General features: G+C 37.2%; 1 protein-coding gene across 8 annotated transcripts in view; it reads right to left on the minus strand.

The window, feature by feature from the left end:
* Axs (Abnormal X segregation) overlaps positions 1-27,406 on the minus strand; it is a 259,532-nt gene that overhangs the window by 175,765 nt on the left and 56,361 nt on the right. For all 8 annotated transcript variants that reach the window (XM_067089603.1, XM_067089601.1, XM_067089598.1 and 5 more), the window contains exon 2: positions 2,913-3,081. In XM_067089603.1, the coding sequence (XP_066945704.1) occupies positions 2,913-2,999 (87 nt within the window). In that variant the 5' untranslated portion in view covers positions 3,000-3,081. The remainder of the gene's footprint in view (positions 1-2,912; positions 3,082-27,406) is intronic.

Raw genomic sequence — 27,406 nt, forward strand, 5'->3', positions numbered from 1 at the left:
CAATTACGACACTGAATGACTGGGGCAACCAAATCATAGGTGGGCTGACAAGACCCAGATAAGATTTTCCCTCTGATATGTGGGAAAAAAAATTACCTACTTACAACAATATGTGAAAAGAATTTATCATGACCCTTAAAAGTTCTTGATTTGCAGGGTTAAGCGTCCAATAACTCTTTTAAACTTGTCTTGGTCTCGTTATCCACAAACGGCATGAATTAGAATCCAATAAGAAGTTTATCAGCAATGAATTACTACCAAATGACGAAGCAAATTAAACGATTAATATATATGCAGGCTCCAGTTACCACAGAATTTAATGTCAAGGAACCAAAACCCTTGAACCTAATCTCCCAGAATACCAAAGAACTGAGGCTAAATGATATGAAAATGAGTGTTTTAATGGTGACAAATCTCAATAACTCACAAAATAGTGTAAATTAACAAGGCATGCCTAATATACAGTAAACTAATCATAAAATCTGTCACCAAATAATATAAACTGACTAAAATTCTTAACGCCTTGATGATTGAGCTGTTTGATTTACTTGAAATACCAAGAGTTTTGATGGCTGAGTTGTTTGATTTACTTGAAATACCAAGAGTTTTGATGACTGAGTTGTTTGATTTACTTGAAATACCAAGAGTTTTGATGACTGAGTTGTTTGATGTACTTGAAATACCAAAATATCATCAGAATAGCAACAAAATATCAACAGAATACAATGAAAAATTACTTTCACATTCAATCAACAAACAAAAATGAACTTCAAAAAACTGTTACAGATCTCTTCTGCATATGGCCATAAATGACTTGACACATTAAAAAAAAAAGATAACAACGATATCAATAACAAAAACAGCACAAAAACAGATAGCCCGGACGATAACGTACTGCACATGACAGGTATGAATAGGATGGTCTCAAGACTGTAAACCATTTGAATATTTTACATAATTCATATTTTACATAATTCTAATAATATTAAGCCTGTAAGAGAATCCTGAACACCTTGAATAAGAAGAAAGAGTAAATGATCAAAAACTTTAGAAGCTGAGTCATGAAGAACACACTGGAAATACACCGACTTAAGTTACACAGAATGATTGTAATTATCTGATTGCACATAATAATGATACAGATTGGAATCAATTTAGCCAGACTGACTTCGAGTGACCTGAGTTTGTAGAGTCATGCTCAGATCTGAGGCGACATGATTCTTTTTGTATCGTCCAAAATCTCAGATGCAAGTTAACGTTGCCAACTAGTGTTAAAATTTTTTTTCTTTTCATTTCTAACGTAGTACATTTCGACAAGTTTGCGAACTCACAGCTAACGCTATTTTTCCTATGGCTATATAAATCTAACCCCTTTTGTGCATTGGTATAACTCGTAATCTGTGTGAGTTGAACTGATTTTTGTTTTCTTTACATCGCTTAGCTCAAAGAACGGTGTGGTAAGGTTAGCGGTGTCGTCAATGACCAGTGGACTGGTCAACGTATCTACCTCTGCAGCATTATAACAGCAGATCTAATAAGCTCAACAGTCATAACATTTTCAAAATAGGAATATAAATTTATGAATTACAACAAATTTTCTTTGAATGTTGAAGTTTTAGGCTGTGTTCAAGAGGCCTGTATCTTGCAAAATGATTTATAGGTCTAAAAAAATAATCTAGGCCTTCTGAGAAATAATTTCTGTAACTAAAGAATTTATTTGTAGAGATTACCTGTTCTTTGATGAATAAAAGAAGATGATGATTTTAATCATATGGAGAAGATGGCTATTAATCGAAATATCTATTAGTATTAATATCAAGGCCTGTGGAACAATTTGTTTTTTAACTGGCTTAAAACATTATTTTCTTAAAAGTCCTTCTGCTCGCTTCTGGTGTATAATGTATTCATTCATAAGGTAACTTGGAGTGTAAGAGATGTGAATGCTAAGTGTAATGTATTTATAGTAAGTAAAGAAATCTAACATACCTAGGCCTAGCAACAAATTCTTGGTTTTAAATTTTTAAAGTGGCTAAGAAATATAACTTAAATAATTTTATTTTCTTGAAAATCCAAATATTCCTCTAACAAATATAAAATTCATATGTTTTCAAGATAATTTAATTGTCGCTATTAACTATAGACCTATGTCCCAGGTGGTTCATGTTGGGCAGCCACTCTAATGGTTGCGCCACACATGCTCCGCTCACCAGTCGATGTTGGTGGATGTGTTTTAGCTACAGTAATACTTTCGTATTTACTTATTTATAGTTTTTCAGCGTTGAGGCGTAAAAACAATCAAATACTACTATTTCAAATTTTATGGTTGCACTGGAAGCAATAACAATGATATGACAATTTTTCCTTTTATTATTCTAAAATTTTAACTGAGGTTTGATGATGATTTTTTTTTGTCAAATGCATCGGCGGTGAGTGAACGAAAGTTTGAAAATGTTTCATAACTGTTTTTCCAAAATTTGGCTACACGTGATATTTTCTTACAGTTTTGAAATATATGACAGATATCACTTATGAAACATATTATTACCTTATTGTATGCAATAATCGTGTTTACGCATTGAAATAATAGATAAATATGGAGCATGTTTGGTTGCCAGTTCGTGAATTTTGAACGAAATCCTTTGCAATCATGTCGTATCAAGAGCACATCTGTACACAAAAGCCTTCAATTTAGATAAGGAGCTCAGCATGGGCACAATACCCACATACCCACATATCCAAAATGACCCTCAGTCACTTCAAATTTTACAAGATAACATCATGCCTAAAGTAAAAATGTTCCTTACATGGACCTAAAAAAGTTGACACTTGACATATATCTAAGTGAAATGACCTGAGCTGACATGACAAGCCACATATGACCCAAGTCGACTTTCTCATCGACCTGGAATTACCTTAATGACATATATAGTTGCCGGGATGTGCGACGCGCCGGGTCCGTCGGGGGAGTCGATCTCGTCTTCACTGTCCGAAGGCTGCATGCTGGTAAGTCAAAACCCAGGTCGGGAGGTCGGCCCAGGTCAGGGGAGGTCACGTGACAGTTCCGAGGGGCGCGGGCCAGGGCTGAAGAGGGACAAGATGCATAGTTAGTGGTCTTGACAGCAAAGACTTATTTTGGATCAATTGGCCGTTTACTTCAATTAGTGATTTAATGTCGTGGACAGTGTAAGCGGGCTGGAAAGGCAGTGTAAATTTGTTAAATCATCAGAGAACATGAATAAATTGACATAACTGCAGTTTAAAGGAGTGGTTGTACGAGTTTTGTATGTTATAAAATATATTTAACCATATCTTCTTCTTAAACATGTCGATATTTGCAAGGGAAACACAGGAAAACCTTGGTAATAAAAATATCCATAAGATTTACAGACACTTCATAACTATCTTCACTTCCAGGACTCCAAAAGTTGTTGTCATATCCCAATGCATATTTGAACAAATAAAATGCAGAAACCCAACTGACCTTGACAAAACCTAATGTAGGTTTTAAAGAAAAAGCAAGAGGTGCTACTTTGGCTTGTTATCTACGCGTCATCTACTCCGAGGTGCTACCACTAAACACCGTATGGTAAATGTAAAGCAGACGGCCGCACAAGGATATCGTTTATTAATATAATGTGTTGACTGCACAATAGAGAAATGGGTGTATCCCCGAGAGGCTAGTACTAAACACGGCGTCCCAAGGAGCTTCCGCCATGTTTAGTACTACCACTTTGGGGTAGGTGAAGCATAGATAACAAGCCGACAACCCAGTCGATCCTAACACATCCTGTAGCCGCTCATAAAGAAACACTGATGTGTAGTAACCCTGTCAGTCTTGACAAATCCCAAACCAGTTTGTAAAGGAGAATGTGTAGTAACCCAGTCAGTCTTGACAAATCTCAAACCAGTTTGTAAAGGAGAATGTGTAGTAACCCAGTCAGTCTTGACAAATCCCAAACCAGTTTGTAAAGGAGAATGTGTAGTAACCCAGTCAGTCTTGACAAACCCCAAACCAGTTTGTAAAGGAGAATGTGTAGTAACCCAGTCAGTCTTGACAAACCCCAAACCAGTTTGTAAAGGAGAATGTGTAGTAACCCAGTGTCTTGACAAATCCCAAACCAGTTTGGAAAGGAGAAAAAGTTACATGAACCGCATAGATCATGGAAAATCCTAAAGCAGTTCGTAAAGAAACAGAAAGATGCACGATCCCAATCAATCCTTACATATCCCACACAAGCTTTTAGAGAAATCGAGTAACATTTGCCCAATCGATCTTGATAAATCCAAAGGAAGTTTTTGTAACACCTAAGTAACTAATTTGTTCTTCGCCACGTTAAATAAGTCTAATCCTTCGGGCCAGCCCTAGGAGAGCTGTTAATCAGCTCAGTGGTCTGGTAAAACTAAGGTATACTTAAGATAGAGAAACAACATTCGAGTACTGGCAAAACTCATGGCAGTTCATTACCAGTCTGATACAGGAGTCATGACATCCAGCAAAGTTGCACAACAGTTTGTAAATACACGGAAATATACGGGATCCCATTACCATACTGATGTAGCAGCCAAAGCAACCTTTTGCTTGTCTCAAAGCAGCTTGTAAACAAGCAGAAGGGTACAGGAACCCACAAGCAACCAGATGCAGGAACACAAGAAATCTTGTCAAGTTGCAGAGCATTTTGGAAAACAAAATAGTGAGTAACAGAAGCCCAAGAGAGTTTCTCAAATTGCAAAGCTGCGTGCAAGCAAAGAGACCGATAAAGGAACCCAAGTAAAGTCACTGCCTTCCAGACCACAATATTACGGGGCTTAACGAGTGTAGATCACGAACAAAAGACCATTCCAGCTGTTTAGCTAGCGTACACGTCATCCCACTATTCAAACAGATGTTATCTTCGGCTTCGTGGTCGAGATACTCGTGTTTAAGCAACGAAGCATGAAATATCTGCTTTGCGGCAACCTCGCCGAATCGGAAGGGGTCGATTTCTATTTGTATCCAACAGCAGATGCAGACAATAACCGTTTATATATATTCATACACGTATTTACATGCGTGTGTATGCACATGCGTACACACACATTATATATATATATATATATATATATATATAATATATATATATATATATATATATATATATATATATATATAATGTTATGCATTCGCCGATAAGCCACTCCTTACAAGAGGTGTCTCCAGAGTAAAAAGAAAGCAATGGTGCCTTCCAAATTCATTCTAAACGGTACCACCAAGAATGAGCCAATTAGCAGAATGCTTCCAGAACATCATCCACTTCATATAACACCTATGCAGAAATGCTCATCAGCAATCCGTAATCCGTACTTCTGTTGTAAAAAGTCAGATGGCAAAGATAACCCCAAAATTTGGTCAGATACAAAGAATAAAGAGAAGGAATCGATATAAACCTTCTCGTAAAATAAGAAAGATCGTTCACAAAAGTCAGAACACGCCTCAAGCACACTGGGAAAAACTTACTCCGTAAACTGCAATATCCAACCATCAGTAATTCTGAAGCGAGCTTTATCCGAGATTAAAATAATACATTATTCTATTCTATCCAAGATCAAAAACATATATATTTACAGGTTCTTCTTGTCTGGTGGTTAGGACGCCACAACTCACTAGCCACAGGTCCTCAGGAGCAAGCTGAAAAGCTACTTCTCATTAATTCCAATTAGCCTATGCATTTGGTGACCTATACTGCGAATCATGTACCTGATAGTTATTCGACTACGGCAGGTCGCTATCGAAGTGAAGAAGGGCAAGAGGCTAGCAACCTCATCCCGGGCCCCATCTCCAAAACAAAAACCATGCTAAGAACCAGAAGGCCAATACCCTCTGGAGCCAACCGTTCTATGGGGAAAAACTACTATTAATTTTCCCACAAATAAATAGAACTTTAATTTATACAGTACTGGAAGCAAGAGTCGTCCTTCTTGTCCGCAATATCGAGTAGATAATATCAACATTCACAGACGCAGACAAACAATAATTTTGACCTCAGTTGCTTGCCTCAATACGAAAGTTATGAAAGTGACCTTTCAGTGGGAAATAGAAAGTTCTTAGGGCTGACAAAATATGATTATTGCAACAGCTCAAGAAACAAAGCCGAAGTGGTCGAGAGAGAGAGAGAGAGAGAGAGAGAGAGAGAGAGAGAGAGAGAGAGAGAGAGAGAGAGAGAGCATCATGAAAAAATCAGTGAACCCAATAATCTTTCAGGAGAATTACATTTTCATTTACTTCAGACTCAAAAGCCTGACCTTTAGTTTAGAGCTTGCACACAAATATCTTTGGTCTGCACGAGACATGAGTCTAGACACAGGCAAGGGCCAGCCCAGAGAGATTAATCTCTTGGCTTTGGAGAAAGCGGACGAAGGTTGTAAAATCAGAAAAAGAATTAGAATTTCTATCAACTTTTTTTGTGCCATAAAGTTCTAGTCTTCGCTGCTTATCCTTTCACTTCTAACAAAACTGTGCTTTTCTCTTATGCTTATTGCGGAAATAATTGACCAATATTGGTCCGCGCTATGATCACCTTCCCCAAAAGTTTACCTATTCTAGTTCAAGTGGATGCCACAGTTGGCGCTGCATATCCAAGACTTCCTGACGCCATCTTTAAACGCGATGCCATCCATAACTGCACCTGTCACAGCAAGTTACCAAAATGAACGCAACACAATTTGGAATGGGGTGACTTTCTGGACGTGATACAAGCTGGCTAGGTGTTGTAAGGGCCGCAAATCTCAAGCAGTAACTTGATCTACTGTTTCCATATATCGCTGAATGATACAAAGGAAAGTCAATCTGATTCCTTTGTTGGGACTACTTTAACATTTGTTGATGTGACCTCTGCTAAGAACAAAGGGCTCGAAAGTTTAGTTGACACTATGGTGAAAAAAATAAATTAAGTGTATAAATAAATATGCTGATAATTAAGCATGAGTTCAAATAAGGCAGCAGTGTTCAACATCAATTCTACACCGTCTGAATACAGTGCTTCAATAAACAGTTTGCGTCTCTGCATTTTTCATTAATGGGAGAAGCCTCCAAATATGGATACTGGAAATGAGCTCATTTTGAATTCCTCAATACCACCAGAGAGGCCTGTCATGTCCGACTTAACAGCAAATACTTGCCTTCTTTATGCAGTGTAAAAAAAATTCCTAAATTAGAGTTTACTGTGTATAAATATATATATATATATATATATATATATATATATATATATATATATATATATATATATAATTTACATATATATATATATATATATATATATATATATATATATATATATATATATATATATATATATATAATTTGAGTGCACGATTGTGCATTCACCAGCCGGTGAAGCACCTGTAAGCGCAGCTACAAAATCACTCAAAGCCGCAGTCAACGTTCAAGTCTTTTCCCATTGCCTGACAACGGATGAAAAATCGAAATTCTAACCTTGAACCCAACGATTATAGAACCACAGACCGCACGCCCATGGTCGCTCTGTAGCACAGTGCAGCAGCGACGTGGGTGCAAAAACGACGCCTCCAAACACCTGCTGGAAAGGCAAACAAGCGAAACAAAAAGGGACGAAAGATAAAGAGAGAGCCAACAGCATCTAGAACATCATCACGGCATCGGCCTCCAGATCATGATGGGTTTTCTCACATCCCTAAACTTTGAATGTCTCATCTTGAGGTCACAGCATCTCTCTATCTTTGAGCTCACTCCCTCTGCCTCCGACTTTTCTCCCTTCACTCCTCCCCTCCTTCTCTCCCTTCTTCTCCCTCTACTCCTCCCGCTCTGCATGTCTCGGCTATGACTTGTCACTCTTATTATTAGATCACTAGTGCAGATATGCAACGGAGGGCCTGGCACCTTCGCGGCTCGAGAGGGAAGGCTGCCTATATGAGTGCCTGTAGCCTGTGCCTGCTGACTCATTTTATTGTGTAGGTAAACATAATAAGAGTCTTAGTTGTTCTGTATCAAAACACATCAAGGTACATTAGAGAAGCTATTCCGTAAGAGCTGAAAATAAGAAACCTCTTCAAATTCAATATACAGAAACACCTGATCAATATGAGGCATCCCTACACCAATGATATAAAATATACTTTATATGAAAAAACTTGAATGCATATTTCAAAAACCTGAGTCCATACTTTAAAAACATACAAATCCACCGTCCATTGAGGTATATAATTTCGCTTCTATCATTCAGTTAAACATTCAAGCAAAACCAGACACAAGAATCTCGTGTCAATCTTATTCTCTTGAAATTAGAATTTTTTCCAAGCATGGACGACTTTGATAAACTCTGAGATTTTACAATGACCACCGTATTTGAAATCTTGATTAAGAGGTATGGAGTATTACAAATTAAAAATAAATAATATTTATGCTTACCACTAACATCTTTTAAGGTTAAATGACAATGAATGACACAGGGATAACAGGAAATCTTTGTACTGTTATTATTTTTATCCGCAGATAAAAAAAGTAGAATATGATCTTCCTTTCACAATTTTGTTTTAGATATTGACACAGACATGTATAGATACAGGTATATATATATATATATATATATATATATATATATATATATATATATATATACATATATATATAGAAACAGAGAAAATATTTAAGTTTACATATCAATACTACATTCAGGCTAATCAAATGGCCATGATTTACAATTAAAAAAAAATTCTTACACATTAACAGCAAATTTGATTTTGGGCACCGCAATAATATGCCCATAACCCCACGAGCAGTTCATGGGCACCTATACTCAAATTCATACCCCTGCAAGTGGATTTTGGGCATCATACCCTATAAGCAGATTATCCTCCCTACTTGAGTTCGGTCTCTCAACCACCCCAGTCAGTGCCACGGTGCTTAACCATGGGTCTACCAGCACCGGCCCCCGGGGCATCCGGGCACCGACAGCGCCTGCGACACACATTTCTTGGCAGTCGTCACCCTTCTGGTGGGGTCTATCGAATTCATCCGACGTAAGGGGGAAAGAAAGCTCCCTACTTTGCACTCCCTATTGTGCATCATATTTTCACTGAGGTGAATGGGGGCGAACTCCCTATTTCCCTTATGTTAAAAAAGGTTAGGGGATCGACTCACCATTTTCTTGCACGCTCCATATTCGTTATTCAGGTAATTAGGAAACTGTTTATTTTGTCATATCTCCGTAAGGAAGGGGAAGAAAACTCCCCATTTTTTAATCTGAGAAGGGGGGAAGACTCCCTATTGTGCAATTTACCTATAAGGTCAGGGGGATAAATGAGACATTTTGCCATTTTAACAACGTAATGGGATTGAGCACCCGACTCCGTCATTTCTTAATAAGGTAACGGAAGAAAATTAACTATTATGCAATTTACCCATAAGTTCAGGAGAGGCAACTTGATAGTTTTTCCTTTTCTCAAGAAGATAATGACAAGAAACTTCCGATTTTGTCATTTCTTAGAAAGGTAAGGGGAAGAAATGCCTTATTTTGTCATTTCTCAGTAAGAAAATGTGGAAGAAACTCCCCATTTGTCATTGATGAGTAAAGACGAGGAGAAAACTCATTATTTCCTCATTTATAGACAAGGGATGAGAAGAGAACTCAATGAGAAAAGAAAAACACGATTCTGACACTTCTCACTGGGATGGGGTAAGAAACTTCTTATTTTGCCATTTTTTAATGGTTCTGAATTTTACCAAAGTATCCTTATTTGTTTGACTCATTTTGCCCTCCAAAAGAGTATATTTAATTAAATATTACCAAAGTATCCTTATTTGTCTGACTCATTTCGCCCTTCAAAAGGGTATATGTAATTGAATATTACCAAGCTATCCTTATTTGTTTGACGCATTTTGCCCTTCAAAAGAGTATATTTAATTGAATATTACCAAGCTATCCTTATTTGTTTGACGCATTTTGCCCTTCAAAAGAGTATATTTAATTGAATATTACCAAGCTATCCTTATTTGTTTGACGCATTTTGCCCTTCAAAAGAGTATATTTAATTGAATATTACCAAGCTATCCTTATTTGTTTGACGCATTTTGCCCTACAAAAGAGTATATTTAATTGAATATTACCAAGCTATCCTTATCTGTTTGACGCATTTTGCCCTTCAAAAGAGTATATTTAATTGAATATTACCAAGCTATCCTTATTTGTTTGACGCATTTTGCCCTTCAAAAGAGTATATTTAATTGAATATTACCAAGCTATCTCTTATTTGTTTGACGCATTTTGCCCTTCAAAAGAGTATATTTAATTGAATATTACCAAGCTATCCTTATTTGTTTGACAAAAAGATTGAATATTACCAAGCTATCCTTATTTGTTTGAATTTTGCCCTTCAAAAGAGTATATTTAACTGAATATTACCAAAGTATCCTTAGTTGTTTGACGCATTTGCCCTTCAAAAGAGTATATTTAATTGAATATTACCAAGCTTATCCTTATTTGTTTGACGCCCTTCAAAAGAGTATATTTAATTGAATATTACCAAGCTATCCTTATTTGTTTGACGCATTTTGCCCTTCAAAAGAGTATATTTAATTGAATATTACCAAGCTATCCTTATTTGTTTGACGCATTTTGCCCTTCAAAAGAGTATATTTAATTGAATATTACCAAGCTATCCTTATTTGTTTGACGCATTTTGCCCTTCAAAAGAGTATATTTAATTGAATATTACCAAGCTATTATTTGTTTGACGCATTTTGCCCTTCAAAAGTATATTTAATTGAATATTACTCCTTATTTGTTTGACCCCTTCAAAAGAGTATATTTAATTGAATATTACCAAAGTATCCTTATTTGTTTGACGCATTTTGCCCTTCAAAAGAGTATATTTAATTGAATATTACCAAGCTATCCTTATTTGTTTGACTCATTTTGCCCTTCAAAAGAGTATATTTAATTGAATATTAATTGAATTTGTTTGATTTTGCCCTTCAAAAGAGTATATTTAATTGAATATTACCAAGCTATCCTTATTTGTTTGACGCATTTTGCCCTTCAAAAGAGTATATTTAACTGAATATTACCAAAGTATCCTTAGTTGTTTGACTCATTTTGCCCTTCAAAAGAGTATATTTAATTGAATATTACCAAAGTATACTTATTTGTTTGACCCATTTTGCCCTTCAAAAGAGTATTATTTAATCATTCATTCTAACTTAATTTATCAAATAATCTAAACTGCTCTCTGTTATTAGCATTCATTTATCCTTTGCAAATATTTCTAATTCTAATTTTACATTTGCTGTAGTCTGCCTGTGCTCCTCAATAACTTTTGAGAAGAGAAAAAGTAAAATAAGAAGAGTTCTGAGGCCGTTTCAAGACTCCATAATGGCAAGCACCGGGGGAATTCGAGGGGTATAGACCCCTACTAGGGTCATGACACCCTATGATGTTATATGGGACATGAAACCGTAGCACTCTTCAGGTAGGACACTGTGACCTAGGACGAGTCAGGTAGGACAAAGCACCCAAGAACAGGTGGGTTGGGACATGATGCCCTGGGATAGGTTAGGTAGAGCACTGCATCCTAGTTAGGTTAGGTCAGATGCAGCACCCTAGGATAGATTAGGCAGAACACAGCAACCTCGTGAGCTTGGGACAGGGGGTTTGGGTTCTACCTGCTGAGCCACCAGCAGCCATTTGCCTTACTCCTCCAGAACTTACGTGGGTGGAGATGGGGCACAGGAGATGATCATTATGTTATTATATTCAGTCTCTAATAAATTGTATGACAGTGTAACGACCTGTCCCTTGGCTCTGCTGCTTGTTAATAAACTACCTTCAAATTCTTTCAAAATATCTATTTTTCCATGGAAGTGGGAAAAACTGAACAAGGTACAGTTACAGAGTTTGGAATTTTATGTAGAAAGGAACGAGGGGAACAGACTAAATATACAAATGTTTCGAAATACCTGCAGTACTGTACTGACAAAAGCCGTCTAAGAAACCCATGACACGTCAGTGCCTGAATGTTCTCAAAACACGTCGACTCAATTAGAGAGAGAGAGAGAGAGAGAGAGAGAGAGAGAGAGAGAGAGAGAGAGAGAGAGAGAGATTAATCCTGCATGTACGCAGCAAATACAGATGTTAAGATGTTTTCAAGAATTGTGATATTTCTCATTGTTAAATATAATGATGGTCACTAAACACTTCAGTACAAAGAATTTGTGGAAAACAGTTTTATGAATAAGAGTATGATACAATAAATTTTTCATTATTTGGTTTTATTAAACGGCAATTAAAACCGTCTTAGGACAATGCAATATCATTACGTTCGTCTTCATGCCTATTTAAAATTTGATTTTATTATTATTTAAGACTGAATTATATTTTATAAGGAGGATGTTAACTAAATGGTTTCTTTATGCAGTTACAAACATAATTTATGGCAGTAATAAAAGTTAGCCCGGTCACTTAAAGAACTCAATGCGCGCATTTCATGCGAACTTTGTCAAAAGGGGATCGTCTCAACTGTTTGAAGTCGCAATTATGTTACCCTGCCAGTTGCCTCAGTAACTGAGTACCCTGCCTGCCAGAAGGTGGCAGCAGTTACAAGACATCGTGCTTATCGAATCGACCACTGGAAGTTTTTTTTTTTTATAATAACAATTTAGGGGGATAGGAGTTTCATGACTAGATTAAATGGCATTCTGTACTGCCTGCAGTACCTGCAAAATGCAGTTTGTAAACGGTCGGTCCTCCCAAACGTGATGCCAGGGTTTTCAAATAACACAGGAAGAGTCTGCACCTGTCAGACAGACCTTTAATCCTCATTTCAAAAACGGCCGACAAAAAACGGCAGAAACTTTGCGCTTTTTGTCACCTCAGGTGCAAAAAAAAAAAGATGAGTACATTCCAAAGCAGAAAGTCTTCGACGCTCGGCGCAAGAGTTGCGTAACGAAAGCATTTGCATGTGGACGTTGCTACGATTGTCTGCTTCCTCTTCTTCTTCTTTATGGTTCCTGTGTACACGAAGAGTCCGCATTCTTTCAGTAGCAATTTCGCCTTCTGACCGTAACCTTCTCCTGCATAACTACAGGGTTTCTCGTCGCAATGGAGGGCGTTGAATTTCTAATGTTCCCCTGAAGAGGATTGCTTCCTAGAAGGTACTTATGGAAAGGTGGATTACTACTGCTTTTTCCTTAGGAGTATTTCATCTTCCATCTTCCCTTTGAACAGTCATTTACTGGAGTCTTTTGATACGATTACTTTGCTTACGCGTTAGGAAATCGAAATATTTCTCATCCTCTGCCTACACAGCTAAGACATTTTCAAATCTGAAATAGAGTTGTGAGAGCGACAGTAACTGCGTCTGAAGAAAGTTTCTCAGAATGCTTACTATGGCAACTTCCGCGTCTGACTGCTTTTATCATTTTCTCCTGTACAACTTTTTATTTTTTTCTGAGGGGATGTCGCTAAAAAGTTCGATCTTCCTGGTCTGCGGCTGACATATCGGGATGATGTTGCTAGCCCTCCTACGTAGGTGGTGACAGCGACCTACCACAATCTAACTGCCTGATATATAATTAAAGTTAAGTCAACAAAAGCACTGTGGAATTTACAGTAAAGTACCTGAAAGGCTCCGTCTCGCAAAGGAATCGAACACCGGTCTATTCCCATGGTGAGACGTATATCATGACTACTAAGTTGGATCATGAGGTCCCTTTATCATTATCTTCTACATTCCTCTAATTTTCTATTCCACTGTCTATCACAACTTCACAATACGCTATTCTGATAGGCTATGAATATTTTCCTTATTTTTTTCATACGGAGTAAACTGAGAGTTTTTAGAATATTAACAAATTTAAAGGAATAAAGAAAAAATCTGAAAGCGAGTGTACACCTTAAACAGCAAACAGCAACTAACGAAAAGCAAAAGTCACTCATCCGGGTCACATCGGGACGTCCACGTTTGGGAAATTGGAAATGAGTAAAAGGAACCGCCGTTTCCTTGTCCCACTTTGTCATTCCTGCCGAACCACAGTCAGTAGCCCACTAATGGGGAGTGATTGCTTGTCTGCCAAGCAGCGCCGTAACCACTGGGATTAGGGGACATTAGTGCTTGAAAGTGGGAGTGAGGAGAGAAGCTGTGGCTGCTTTGAGGAAAAAAAACCTTCTGCTTAACAGTTCTTCATACAATTGTACCCTTGTGCTCATAATTTACTATAATTATTATTATTATTCAAATGTGCATCCATTCATGCGTAGCGGAGCAATAGGCGTTAACTCGTTAAACAAGCTTCTGAAGAAGAGAATGACTATATGTAGCAGAGAAAGAGACAAAGAGTCAACGAGAGACCAAAAGAAAATTATATACATTGGAGCACAAGAAATATATTAATATACGTTAACATCAAATACACATACAGAGTACAGAACAAAGTGATAAAAAATCAGAATAATGAAGGCAATATCAACAAAGCATGACAGCGCCGCCCCTTCAATTCAAGGGTACTAATACCCACAGTACCACCAAAATGGCACCTGAAAAGTACCTGCACTGTAGAGGTCTCGTACGTGGTTGCATTTATTGATTTATTGATTGACATTAAACTGGCATCAAAACAACAAATGTCAGTGGATATTAATCGAGATCAATGGGTTGAAATACAAGGGATATTGGCACAAAACATTACATGGTTGGGATTCTGAATAAAAATTTATCTTTACATAAAAAATAAGCATATGCTGATGAGAATGAGTGCGCGAAGTAATTTTGTCATGAAAATGATGATGATAAACTCATTATTATTATTATTATTATTATTATTATTATTATTATTATTATTATTATTATTATTATTATTATTATTAAAATCTCATAACAGCACGAGCCACTGAAATGGTGAAGAAATCCACAGTGGTATAAGTGTAAATACATATACTAGAAATATGCATTTCTAATATATATTTACATTTACACCACTGTGGATTCCTTCAGCATTATTATTTTTATTATTATTATTATTTTTTTTTTTTCTATCCCAGTCATCCTATTCGACTGGGTGGTTTTTATAGTGTGGGATTCCGGGTTGTATCCTGCCTCCTGAGGAGTCCATCACTTTTCTCACTATGTGCGCTGTTTCTAGCAGCACACTTTTCTGCATGAGTCCTGGAGCTACTTCGGCATCTAGTTTTTCCAGATTCCTTTTCAGGGATCTTGGGATCGTGCCAAGTGTTCCTATGATTATGAGTACAATTTCCACTGGCATATTCCATATCCTTCTTATTTTGATTTTCAGGACTTGATACTTATCAATTTTTTCGCTTGCTTTCTCATCTACTCTGGTGTCCCATGGTACTGCGACATCAGTGAGTGATACTTTCTTCTTGATTTTGTCAATCAACATCACGTCTGGTCTTTTGGCACTTGTCACCCTATCTGTTCTGATACCATAGTCCCAGAGGATCTTTGCCTGATCGTTTTCTATCACTCCCTCAGGTTGGTGTGCGTACCACTTATTACTGCAAGCTAGCTGGTGTTTCTTGCACAGGCTCCAGTGGAGGGCTTTTGCTACTGAATCATGCCTCTTTTTGTACTGGTTCTGTACAAGCGCCGGACATTCTCTTGCTATGTGGTTTATGGTCTCGTCGTTCACATTGCACTTCCTGCATATGGGTGAGATGTTATTTCCATCTATTGTTCTTTGGACATATCTGGTTCCTAGGGCCTGATCTTGTGCCGCTGTTAGCATTCTTTCTGTTTCCTTCTTGAGTTCTCCCCTCTGTAGCCATTGCCATGTATCATCGCTGGCCAGTTCTTTTGTCTGTCTCATGTATTGTCCTAGCATTGGTTTGTTGTGCCATTCCTCTGTTCTGATTTTCATTCTCCTGTCTCTGTATATTTCTAGGTCTTCGTCTACTTTTATCAGTCCTTCTTCCCATGCACTCCTTAGCTACTCGTCTTCACTAGTTTTCAGATATTGCCCCAGTGCTCTGCCCTCGATGTTGACGCAGTCCTCTATGCTTAGTAGCCCTCTCCCCTCTTCCTTTCGCGTTATGTATAGTCTGTCTGTATTTGCTCTTGGGTGTAGTGCTTTGTGTATTGTCATGTGTTTCTAGTTTTGTGGTCTATGCTGCGGAGTTCAGCCTTCGTCCACTCCACTACTCCTGCACCGTATCTGATTACTGTTACTGCCCATGTGTTTATGGCTTTCGTCATGTTTCCGGCGTTGAGTTTTGACTCGAGTATCGCCTTAATTATCTGCATATATTCTTTCCTGATCGTGTCCTTCATCTCGTGGTGTTTTATATCCTCTCCTTCTATTCTTCTCAGGAATTTGTATCCTGCCTCATCTATGTGTCTGATACTTTTCCCGTCTGGTAGCTGTATCCCTTCAGTTCTTGTTACTTTGCCTTTTTGTATATTGATCAAGGCGCATTTCTCTTTTATTCCAAACTCCATCCTGATGTCTCCAGATAATATCCTTACAGTCTGGATTAGATATCTATTTCCTTGATGCTCATACCATACAGCTTGATGTGGTCCATGGACATCAGATGGTTAATTCTGTTGCCTCCTTTCTTGAGTTGGTACCCAGCATCCATCTTCTGCAGTGCTTTTTTCATGGGAATCATGGCTAGTGCGAAGAGTAGTGGGGACAGTGAGTCGCCTTGAAAGATCCCTCTCCTGATGATAACCTCTGTAAATACTGTATTCCATTTACGCATTGTATTTTATTATTATTATTATTATTATTATTATTATTATTATTATTATTATTATTATTATTATTATTATTGCACATAAATAAGCGAGCTTCACTGAGACTGCAAGAAAGTTAGGTATCCAGGCGTAAGCGGCAGTAGAGCAGAATAAGAATCGGAAAGTCACCAAGATGGAAGTATGAGCTTTGACCACAGTATATACTGTATATGTCAGTTATGAATATCAACAAATAACACAAACTCTATTATTAAATCATCAACCAAAGTTGATAAATAAGAAGAATGCCCGAGAGTACCTTCAAGAAAGGGTGTCAAACCCACGACTGTAGCAGGCTATGGTGCAGAGGTTACGGTACATAGATCAAGATACATAGGCTACAATACAAAGGCTTATGGACCTTGTAATCAATGAACAATGCGCCTGAGATAGTACACAGTGCGATATCGCCAAAATGAGGTAAAGTAATTAAACCAATCCCGTTTTATTAGTGTATTCGCACCTACCAGTTCTACAAGGAAAGGCTTCCTGCATTTGCTTTGAATGCTTTCAAATGATCGCTTAACCGCTTTATAAACAATGTATTTTAGCCTTATAAGCTGCACTACTAGTGCAGGATCCCGGCTGTTGCGAATGAAACCGTACCTGGTGCTTTTGTTATGGTTTTCCTAATTATGTGTCACTGTTATCTTTTACCGGTTGTTACAATTATCTTAAAGAAAACACATTTTGTAAGTATAAGGGATTCAGTAAAAATTTTACGACAGTAAAAAATGTTAAACTGAATGAATTCTGTCCTTATGTATTACAAGTAAACCACAGTGGATGCATTCAAACCATCTTTACGAGCGTTGCTGGTGATACAGATGGCACGAATTAACGAAAAACGAACAATGATATCGTGAATAAAACAACAATGCCAAGGGTGAAAGCTCTATGTTCTTTCAAAGTGATACAAGACTATCTAGTCTTTCCTCTCGAGCTAGCAAAAATTCTATCACTTACCGAACCCTAAAAAGTTTAGGTCTGACCAAAATGAAAGATAATCACCACAACAGAAAGGTTACTTTTCTTTTTACTGCACCGTAAAAGTTGATTGGAAGACAAGGCTGAAAAGTTTACTAATGTTTCAGGTCGTAAATCTGGCTGTAACCTAGTGCGACATGGACACAGGGAACAGCAAAAAGCGCACGTGTGGCCCTCAAGGGACAATTAAAATCTCTATACCTTCGAGACGTGTTGGTTAGGTGTGAACAGTACACAAACTGAAATTCAAAACACTGGAAGAAGAAACACGAAAAATAAAATGCATAAGTAACTAAAAATCAGGATAATTATTTACATGAATTGAAAGCTAAATATGAGTTGAGGTAACGAAAAGTATGGTACAGTAAGGATTGTAACTTCATGTGACGTGAAAAAAAATATACTAAGCTAAAGACCCTAATTCCGGCGATAATGCATAAAAATCATTAAACTGTCTAAAGTATTGTCAAGAAACCGTACCCTCACTTTATCTGAAGGTCAACAGACACTGATGAGAAAGAAGAAAAAAAAAGTTTGCCAGGCAACTTCAGGGGAGAGCGTGCATATTTTTTGGGGGGGAGGAGGAGGAGGATGAGGGGGAGTATCTTTTACTGGGGGGTGAGAGTGTCCTTTGTGGCTACAGCATACAGCATAGAAACTAAAAATTATAAAAAAAAAACTGTTTCCATGAAAAATAATCCAGCAGGCACAACTTTTACTTAAGCAGAACAAGAGCTTGGCGCGACACCCTACACGTTTTCATATTTTAGGCAACTTTACAGAAAGTGTTGGACTACCGAAGAACAGAAACTTAGAAGATTAGTACAGTACCTACGAAAAGCTACTGAAATGAACAACCCAACTGAAGGACACTTTCCCAAAGAAGCATATTATCCCTCACAAGGGAAAAGCCTTCATCTCTTCCACCCTGACATATGTTTTCCTTTGACCTTGGATACTCCTGACGACTTACGACGACTGTTCATTTCGTTTAGAGACTACTGACACCAATGCAAAGCGGCGATCTTACTGACCATAACCTAGACCAGTGGTTTTCAACTTGTGGGCCATGGCCCACTGGTGGGCCATGGGCAGTTCTGAGGGGGGGCATGCCACGGACATCTTCAAAATAGTATTTAAAAACTGAAAATTCATTTACAGTAAATGCAGGCCAGTGTTTTCTTTCATAAATGAAAATGTATAATTAATAAAGTTTTATGGAAAATATTTACATAAATGAAAATGCAAAACTAATAAAGTGTTCTGAAAATACTTTATAATAATTCTATTATCATCATAACACAATTCTGAAGGGCAGTGGGCCATGAGTAATTAGGGATGCCAAAAATGGGCCATGGGCACCATGGGCACAAAAAGGTTGAAAACCACTGACCTATACACATTGCTTCATGACCAAATTGCCAGTGCAGGCAAAGACTATCATAATGAAAATTAACAAGACTGTATACAGTCTTTTTGCAACTTCAAATATTCATAACGTCTCCCTGATTTTTTAGTTCTCACAACGTATCATTTTATTCATTAAAGAATTCTGCCTTCTTCTGTATGCCCTGAATAGAATAGAATAGAATAGAATACAGAATTTAGGCCAAAGGCCAAGCGCTGGGACTTATGAGGTCAACCGACAGTAAAATGGAAGGAAAGCCTCGCAGTTGCACCATGAACCAACTGTTAGGAGAGGGTGGGAAAGTAAGATGGAAGAAAGAGAAGATGAAAGTCGGTACAGTACAAGGAATGAAAAGGGCTGCATCTAGGGGCCGAGGGGACGCTGCAAAAACCTTATGTAATGCCAACAGTGCACCGCTTAAGGTGCACTGACGGCACTAACCCCCATGCAAGTATGCCCTGAGGCTCGATTTGACCACCGACAGGACTGAGCTTATGGGAGCACTCCTTGAGGAACCTTGGAAGGATACTCCAACAGAGAAGAGGACGCAGCAAGGCACATCCACCCCTTGATATTTTAAAGGCCCCTCCGGTTTGTTTTTATGGCTCGTCTGCTTTTACATGCGGAATAATTAAGGAACCTGCACTTCCACGCTAGCTTTCGGAGAGGAAAATAAGGGGAGGCGTTACGTAACGAAGTAGCCAGGGGCCTGCACATCTGGAACGGGCCACCTGGGGTCATAAAAGGCTGGCCTCTCCACACGCCGCTGTCTATTATCCCAAAAATTGCCAAAACTGTCTTCGAAGTGCATAGAATGTTTAAGGGCGATGATAAAGTACAGATATATCAGTGCGTGTTAAGTATCTCTTCAAGATCAAGAGAAAATGACTGTCGTTAATGCACGGCTCGGCTATAAAACGTGGCATTTAGACGCTTCCATCACATGGCAAGGGATCCATGTACCAGACACGAAAAGATTATTCTTGATTCTATCTCCAGTAGCAACCAATAGGGGTAGTGATAAAAGCAACTCAGGATTTGTAGAATAATAATGAGAGAATTGTACTTATGAGGGCTTGGTTTAATCTTCACAGAATATCAACACCCTTTTTTCAAAAACAACTTAAACATTTTGCTTATTAAGTGCTAACTTTACACACATACATACACACTATATACAGTATATATATACATATATATATATATATATATATATATATATATATATATATATATATGTATGTATGTATGTATGTGTGTGTGTGTGTAAATTTAAGTTCCAAAGGATTGGGTGAGAAGAATACTTGTTACTCTGTATAAAGGTGGAGATGATATAAGCAACTTCGAGCTTATCATATGGATAACGTTATTTAGTAACCTAGGAGAGGTGTATGGTACAGTTTTGATTAAGAATGTAAAACTGATGACAGAAGGAAGGAGAGAGGATGAACAAAGCGTGTGGGTCAAGTTTTTGTTAAGATCAAGTTATATGGGAAGCATGACAGTAAAGGAAAAAGGGATGTATATGTCATAACTGGTCTTAAAAGAATCTTATGAAAAAATCAACAGAGAGGTGTTAATGATTTAAGGTAAATGAAATGAGTTGTTAAGAGCAATGAAAATGGTTTACAATAGAAGTAAAGAGTGTGGTTGAGTATGTAGTTGGAGAGGAACTGGTTAGTTGTAAAAGTGAGTCTATGACATGGGTGTGCCATGTCTCCTTGGCTGTTCTTGACCAATGGAAACCCTTTTTAAAAAAAAACAAATAGTCTACATATTACAGGACAAATGAGGAAGAAAGAATTCCAAACGACTGGCCAAGTTATAAATTTGAGCATTACTTTGAAAAAACATCAGCTTCTTCTGGATGTATTTTGCCGGGAAAAACCTTGATTTCCCCTTTCCAAACAGATTACAAAACCGAGTCTTCCTTTTTCCAAAAGGCAAACAAATCTAGATAGTCTTCCCTCTGCCAGGAGACCAACAAATCTAATCTAGTGTTCCCCTTGCCAAAAAATCAATAAATCTAAGCCCGTCTTCCTTTTCCCAAAAAACCAGCAAATCTAGTCTAGCCTTCTCTCTGCCGAATGGCCAGCAAATCTTGTGTAGCCTCTCCCCCAAAAGACAAATCAAGTGTAGTCTTCCCTCTGCTGCCAAAAGACCAGCAAATCTTGTATAGCCCCTCTGCCAAAATACAAACAAATCAAGTGTAGTCTTCCCTCCACTGCCAAAAAGACCAGCAAATCTAGTTTAGACCCTCTGCCTAAAGGTAAACAAATCAAGTATAGTCTTCCCTCTGCCAAAAGACAATTAAATCAAGTTTAGTCTTCCCTTGGCCAAAAGACAAACAAAGCTACTGTAGTCTTCCTTCTGCTGCCAAAAGACCAGCAAATCTTGTCTAACCCCTCGCCCACAAGGCAAACAAATCAACTTTGGTCTTCCCTCTGCTGCCAAAAGACCAGTAAATATTCTCTAGTCCCTCTGCCAAAAGACAAACAAATCAAGTGTAGTCTTCCCTCTGCTGCCAAAAGACCAGCAAATTTTATCCAAAAGACAAACAAGTCAAGTGTAGAGTCCCTCTGCAAAAAGACAAAAAATCAAGTGTATTATTCCCTCTGCCAAATGACAAACAAACCAAGAGTAGTCTTCCCTTTCCTGCCCAAAATAAAAGCAAATCTTGTCTAGTTCCTCTGACAAAAGCCACAAAATCAAGTGTAATCTTCCCTTTGCCAAAAGACAAAAAAATCAAGTTTAGTCTTCCCTCTGCCAAAAAATAAAAAATCAAATGTAGTCTTCCCTCTGCTAAAAGACAAACAAATCAAGTGTATTCTTCCTTTTGCTGCCAAAAGTCCAGCAAATCTTATCTAGTCCTTCTGCCAAAAGACAAAAAATCAAGTGTAGTCTTCCCTTTGCCAAAAGACAAACAAATCAAGTTCAGTCTTCCCTCTGCTGCCAAAAGACCAGGAAATCTTGTTTAGTCCCTCTGCCAAAGGACAAACAAATCAATTGCAGTTTTCCCTCTGCCGCCAAAACACCAGCAAATCTTGTCTAGTCCCACTGCCAAAGAACAACCGAATCAGGTTTAGTCTTCCCATTGCTGCCAAAAGACCAGCAAATCTTGTCTGGTCCCTCTGCCAAAAGACAAACAAACCAAGTGTAGTCTTCCCTCTGCTGCCAAGACCAGGCCTCTGCTGTCGAAAGACCAGCAAGTCTTGTCTAGTCCCTCTGCCAAAGGACAAACAAATCAAATGTAGTCTTCCCTCTGCCAAAAAAAAAAAAAAAAAATCAAGTGTAGACTTCCTTCTGTCAAATCAAGTGTTTTCTTCCTTCTGCTGACAAAAGACCAGCAAATCTTGTCCAGCCCTCTGCCAAAGGATAAACAAATCAAGTTTAGTCTTTTCTCCCCTTTCAGAAGACGAACAAATCTTGTCTGGTTCCTCTGCCAAATGACAAAAAAATCAAGCGTAGTCTTACTTCTCCCAAAAGACAAACAAATCAAATTAATCTTCCCTCTGCCAAAAAACAAACAAGTGAAGCCTTCCCTCTACCAAAAGACAAAGAAATAAAGTGCAGTCTTCCCTCTGCTGCCAAAAGACCAGCAAATCTTATGAAGTCCCTCTGCCAAAGACAAACAAATAAAGTGTAAACTTCCCTCTCAAAAAAGAGACAAACAAATCAAGTTTAGGCTTCCCTCTGCCAAAAAACAAACAAGTGAAGCCTTCCCTCTGCCAAAAGACAAATAAATCAAGTTTAGTCTTCCCTCTGCTGCCAAAAGAACAGCAAATCTTGCCTGGTCCCTCTGCCAAAAGACAAACAAGCAAAGTGTAGTCTTACCTCCCCCAAACGACAAACAAATCAAGTTTAGTCTTTCCTCTGCCAAAAAACAAACATGTGAAGCCTTCCCTCTGCCAAGACAAACAAATCAAGTGTAATCTTCCCACAGCTGCCAAAAGATTAGCAAATCTTGTCTGGTCCCTCTGCCAAAAAAAAACAAACAAATCAAGTGTAGTCTTCAATCTGCCAAAAGACGAACAAACCAAGTTTAGTCTTCCCTCTGCCGAAAAACAAATTAAGTTTAGCCTTCCTTCTGCTAAAAGACAAACAAATCAAGTGTAGTCTTCCCTCTGCCAAAGATAAACAATTCAAGTTTAGTCTTCTTTCTGCAAAAAAAAAAAAAAATCAAGTTTAGACTTCCTTCAGCCAAAAGACTAACAAATGAAGCATAGCCGTCTACCTGACAAGAGACCCACAAATCCAGCCTAGTAATCCCTTTAGCAAAGAATCGCAAACTTCCTTAAACAGAAGATTCACCGAAACTTGTATTCTGTTTGTCATGATCAGATAATTCTCTACTGTTCCTTGCAGGAAAAGTGCTGAACCAAGTCTTCATTTTGCCAAAACCCCAAATTTGTTAACCTTTCGTGGAAGAACCACAGAACATTGTCTCCCGTTTCGCATAGAAATAATGCAAGGCTCTGTCCTCCGTTCTGATGAACAAGTGTAAAAACTAGGCTTCTGTTTACTAATGAAACGAGAACCCTCTGTAGCTACTGCGCAATATAGCAAAACGTGTTTTTTTTTTTTTCTGACATAAGTTGCTGCCAGTGATCAAGCTTGGATGACAGATTATGATTGACTGATCTATTCATTATCTGGTGTCGCAACGATCATCCTTGTTAACGGCGAGAGAGAGAGAGAGAGAGAGAGAGAGAGAGAGAGAGAGAGAGAGAGAGAGAGTTTAACTGATTTATCAATTTATATCATAAACCAATGACACTAACAAAAAAAAGCCTTCTAAAAAAGATTTAACTGATTTATCAATTTAAAAAACCAATGACACACTAACAAAAAAATAGCATTCTAAAACAGAGAGAGAGAGAGAGAGAGAGAGAGAGAGAGAGAGAGAGAGAGAGAGAGAGAGAGAGTTTAACTGATTTATCAATTTATATCATAAAACAATGACACACTAACAAACAAAAACGCATTCTAAAACAGAGAGAGAGAGAGAGAGAGAGAGAGAGAGAGAGAGAGAGAGAGAGAGAGAGAGAGCTCTGTTAGTAACAAGTAACTGAAGCGTCATAAAAATGAAATCTTTTTTTATATCAATTAACCATCTTAAGAGAGAGAGAAAAAAATCTTTTCTTAGTAACAAAATGACACATGAAACCTCGCATAAAAGAAGTGAAATCTCCTTATGTCTTTTAATACTCTTTTTTTTCTTCAATCTTTTTTTCTTCACTCATTCCTAGAAGTAATCTACTCTACAACTCCAAGCACACGTTCAGCAATTCGACGGAAATGATTCGATGCGGCCGGACTGCACATGAAAATATTACAAGACTTCTTGGCTAAGAATAGATGGCTCGTTACTAAGCGAGGTGAAGAGTAAAGGAATCACGTTTTTCGTCTATAAAAAGCTTAAGGATTTCCGATGGCTTTATGTTTCATATATATACATACGCACACACACACACACATATATATATACTGTATATATATATATATATATATAGCCTATACATTAGATAAAATATATATAAATAAAGTAGACCAACATTAGATAAAATCGCAAAACCAAATAAAGTCACTCTTCAAAAAATTACTAAACCAATTATCACTCTCTTGGGCAAAACTTTCCACATCATATATATTCATATATATATACAGAACTATATATATATATATATATATATATATATATATATATATATATATATATATATATATAAATATATATATATATATATATATATATATATATATATATGTATATATATATATATATATATATATATATATATATATATATATATATATATATATATATATAAATATGTGTGTGTGTGAAAAAAAATGTAAAGGAGTCAAGAATATAATAGCTCTTTTTATTACTTAAAGCTAGATTTTACTGCAAACTATATTTCTCGAGGCTATAATTAGGTACCTTTTATTCTCAACAGTATATTATTTGTAGAGTGGAATGTTGTAGGTTATATCGAAAGTGGACATGACAGAACTAATACTTAGGGCCGTCATAAGCCTCATTTTTTGTACCAAATATACTTCAGATCCAAGACTATTAATTTTATTCTCCATTAGTGCACAGGTGTGGCTATTAAGCTTATAGCTACAATAATATATACAGTTTTAATGTTTACATTATATGTAATTATTTTCTACGAATTTTTCATTTGTTACTGATTGTTAATGTACGTTTGTATGCCTTGTGATTAAAATTGTAAATAGCCTCTGGTTTATTGTTGCCCGCATGTGGTGAAACCATATCACACACACACACAAACACATATATATAATATATGCGTGTGTAAGTATTTAAATAAGTTTGGGCATTTAATGTACAGGGATGTATGTATAATGTATATGCTTTTTCTCCTAACAGGGGGAAGCTCCTGAGAAAATGCAGGAAAATATTTATGCTTTACTTGCTGAATCATGGATGAATCCCCTGTACATAAAATGCCCAAACTTATTTACACTTACACACGCATATACATCTATATATATATATATATATATATATATATATATATATATATATATATATATATATATATATATATATATATATATATATCTGTGTGTGGGTGAGTGAGTGATAAATGGTTTTACCACAAGCGTGCAACAATAATACAGAAACTACTTGCAATGTTAATCACAAGACATACAAACGAACATTAACATTTAATAACAAATAATAAATTCATAGAAAATAATTGCTTACAATGTAAACATTAAAACTATACATATTATTGTAGCTACAAGCTTAATAACCACACCTGTGCACTAATGGATAATAAAATTAATAGTCTTGGATCTGAAATATATCTAGTTCAAGAAATGAGGCTTATGACGGCCCTATGTATATATTAGTTGTGTCATGTCCACTTTCGATATAGCCTACAACATTCCACTCTACAAATAATATACTGTTGAGGATAAAGGGTACTTAATTATAGCCTCGAGAAATATTGTTTGTCGTAAAATCTAGTTTTAAGTAATAAAAAGAGCTATTATATTCTTGACTCCTTTCCAGTTTTTTCATGCGCACACACACACCCATATATATGTGTGAGTGTGTGTGTGTGTAAAATAACCCTAAAAGTCTAGCTCAATTTATTAAGTCTTTAGGTTCCGAGCTGCAACCCCATTTAGATGACTAACTACCGAGTACCCGACAGCCTGATTAGGTCAACAGAAGCACAGGGGGTTTAAACGGAACGTTGCACCTTTTTCGGGAATTGAATTGAACCCCCTTCTCTCTCTCTCTCTCTCTCTCTCTCTCTCTCTCTCTCTCTCTCTCTCTCTCTCTCTCTCTCCACACTAAAGGGAGGGCCAGAATTAATAATCAGAAAAGTGCCACTGAACAAACAAAGTATATCAATGTTTTGACAAGCACCGATCACCCACTACCAACCCTTCGCTAGCAACAGTCTACCTCTGACACTTCGGCCTCCAACCGTCTTGAATAAGGGATTCCTTAGGGGAAGATGTTCATGTTGCAAGAATACTTTAATAGCTGGAACACATATATACATACATACATACATACATACATACATACATACATACACGCACCGGATGGCTGAACCCTTCTGGTACAGAGCTCTCTAAAGGGGGAGAAATTTATAAACTATGCACACATATAAGTGGTTTTCCCTTGAGAAGGGTTGTGACGGGGTTTAGCTTCCATCAGTGTTAGTTATTCTGATTATCAAGAAGTCCTCATAGATTGGGTTGCTAGCCCCATGCCATTCACTATACATATATATATATATATATATATATATATATATATATATATATATATATATATATATATATATATATATATATATATACACACACACACATATATATATATATATATATATATATATATATATATATATATATATATATATATATATACACAAATGTGTTTTGCGTGTATGTTGGAAGAAAGTGAGGTATCGCAGCCAAGGTGAAAGGCATGGGCTAGCAACCCAATCTCTAAAGACTTGCTGATAACCAGAAATAATTAACACTTCTGGGAGCTACACCCGCTTCCACGCCCCTTCAAGGAAAAAAGCCACATATATATGTGCATAAATACATATTTTTTTCCACCAAATATCTTTTTCTCCCTTGGAAGCCTCGATACCAAAAGGGTAGAGCCTCGCTGTATATCATCAAATCATTGGGGACGATGTTGCTGGGCAGACCGCCCCCCCCAACATTTTTTTTTTA

The sequence above is a fragment of the Macrobrachium rosenbergii genome, chromosome 46 (assembly GCF_040412425.1).
Source record: "Macrobrachium rosenbergii isolate ZJJX-2024 chromosome 46, ASM4041242v1, whole genome shotgun sequence".
NCBI classification, from domain to species: Eukaryota; Metazoa; Arthropoda; class Malacostraca; order Decapoda; family Palaemonidae; genus Macrobrachium; species Macrobrachium rosenbergii.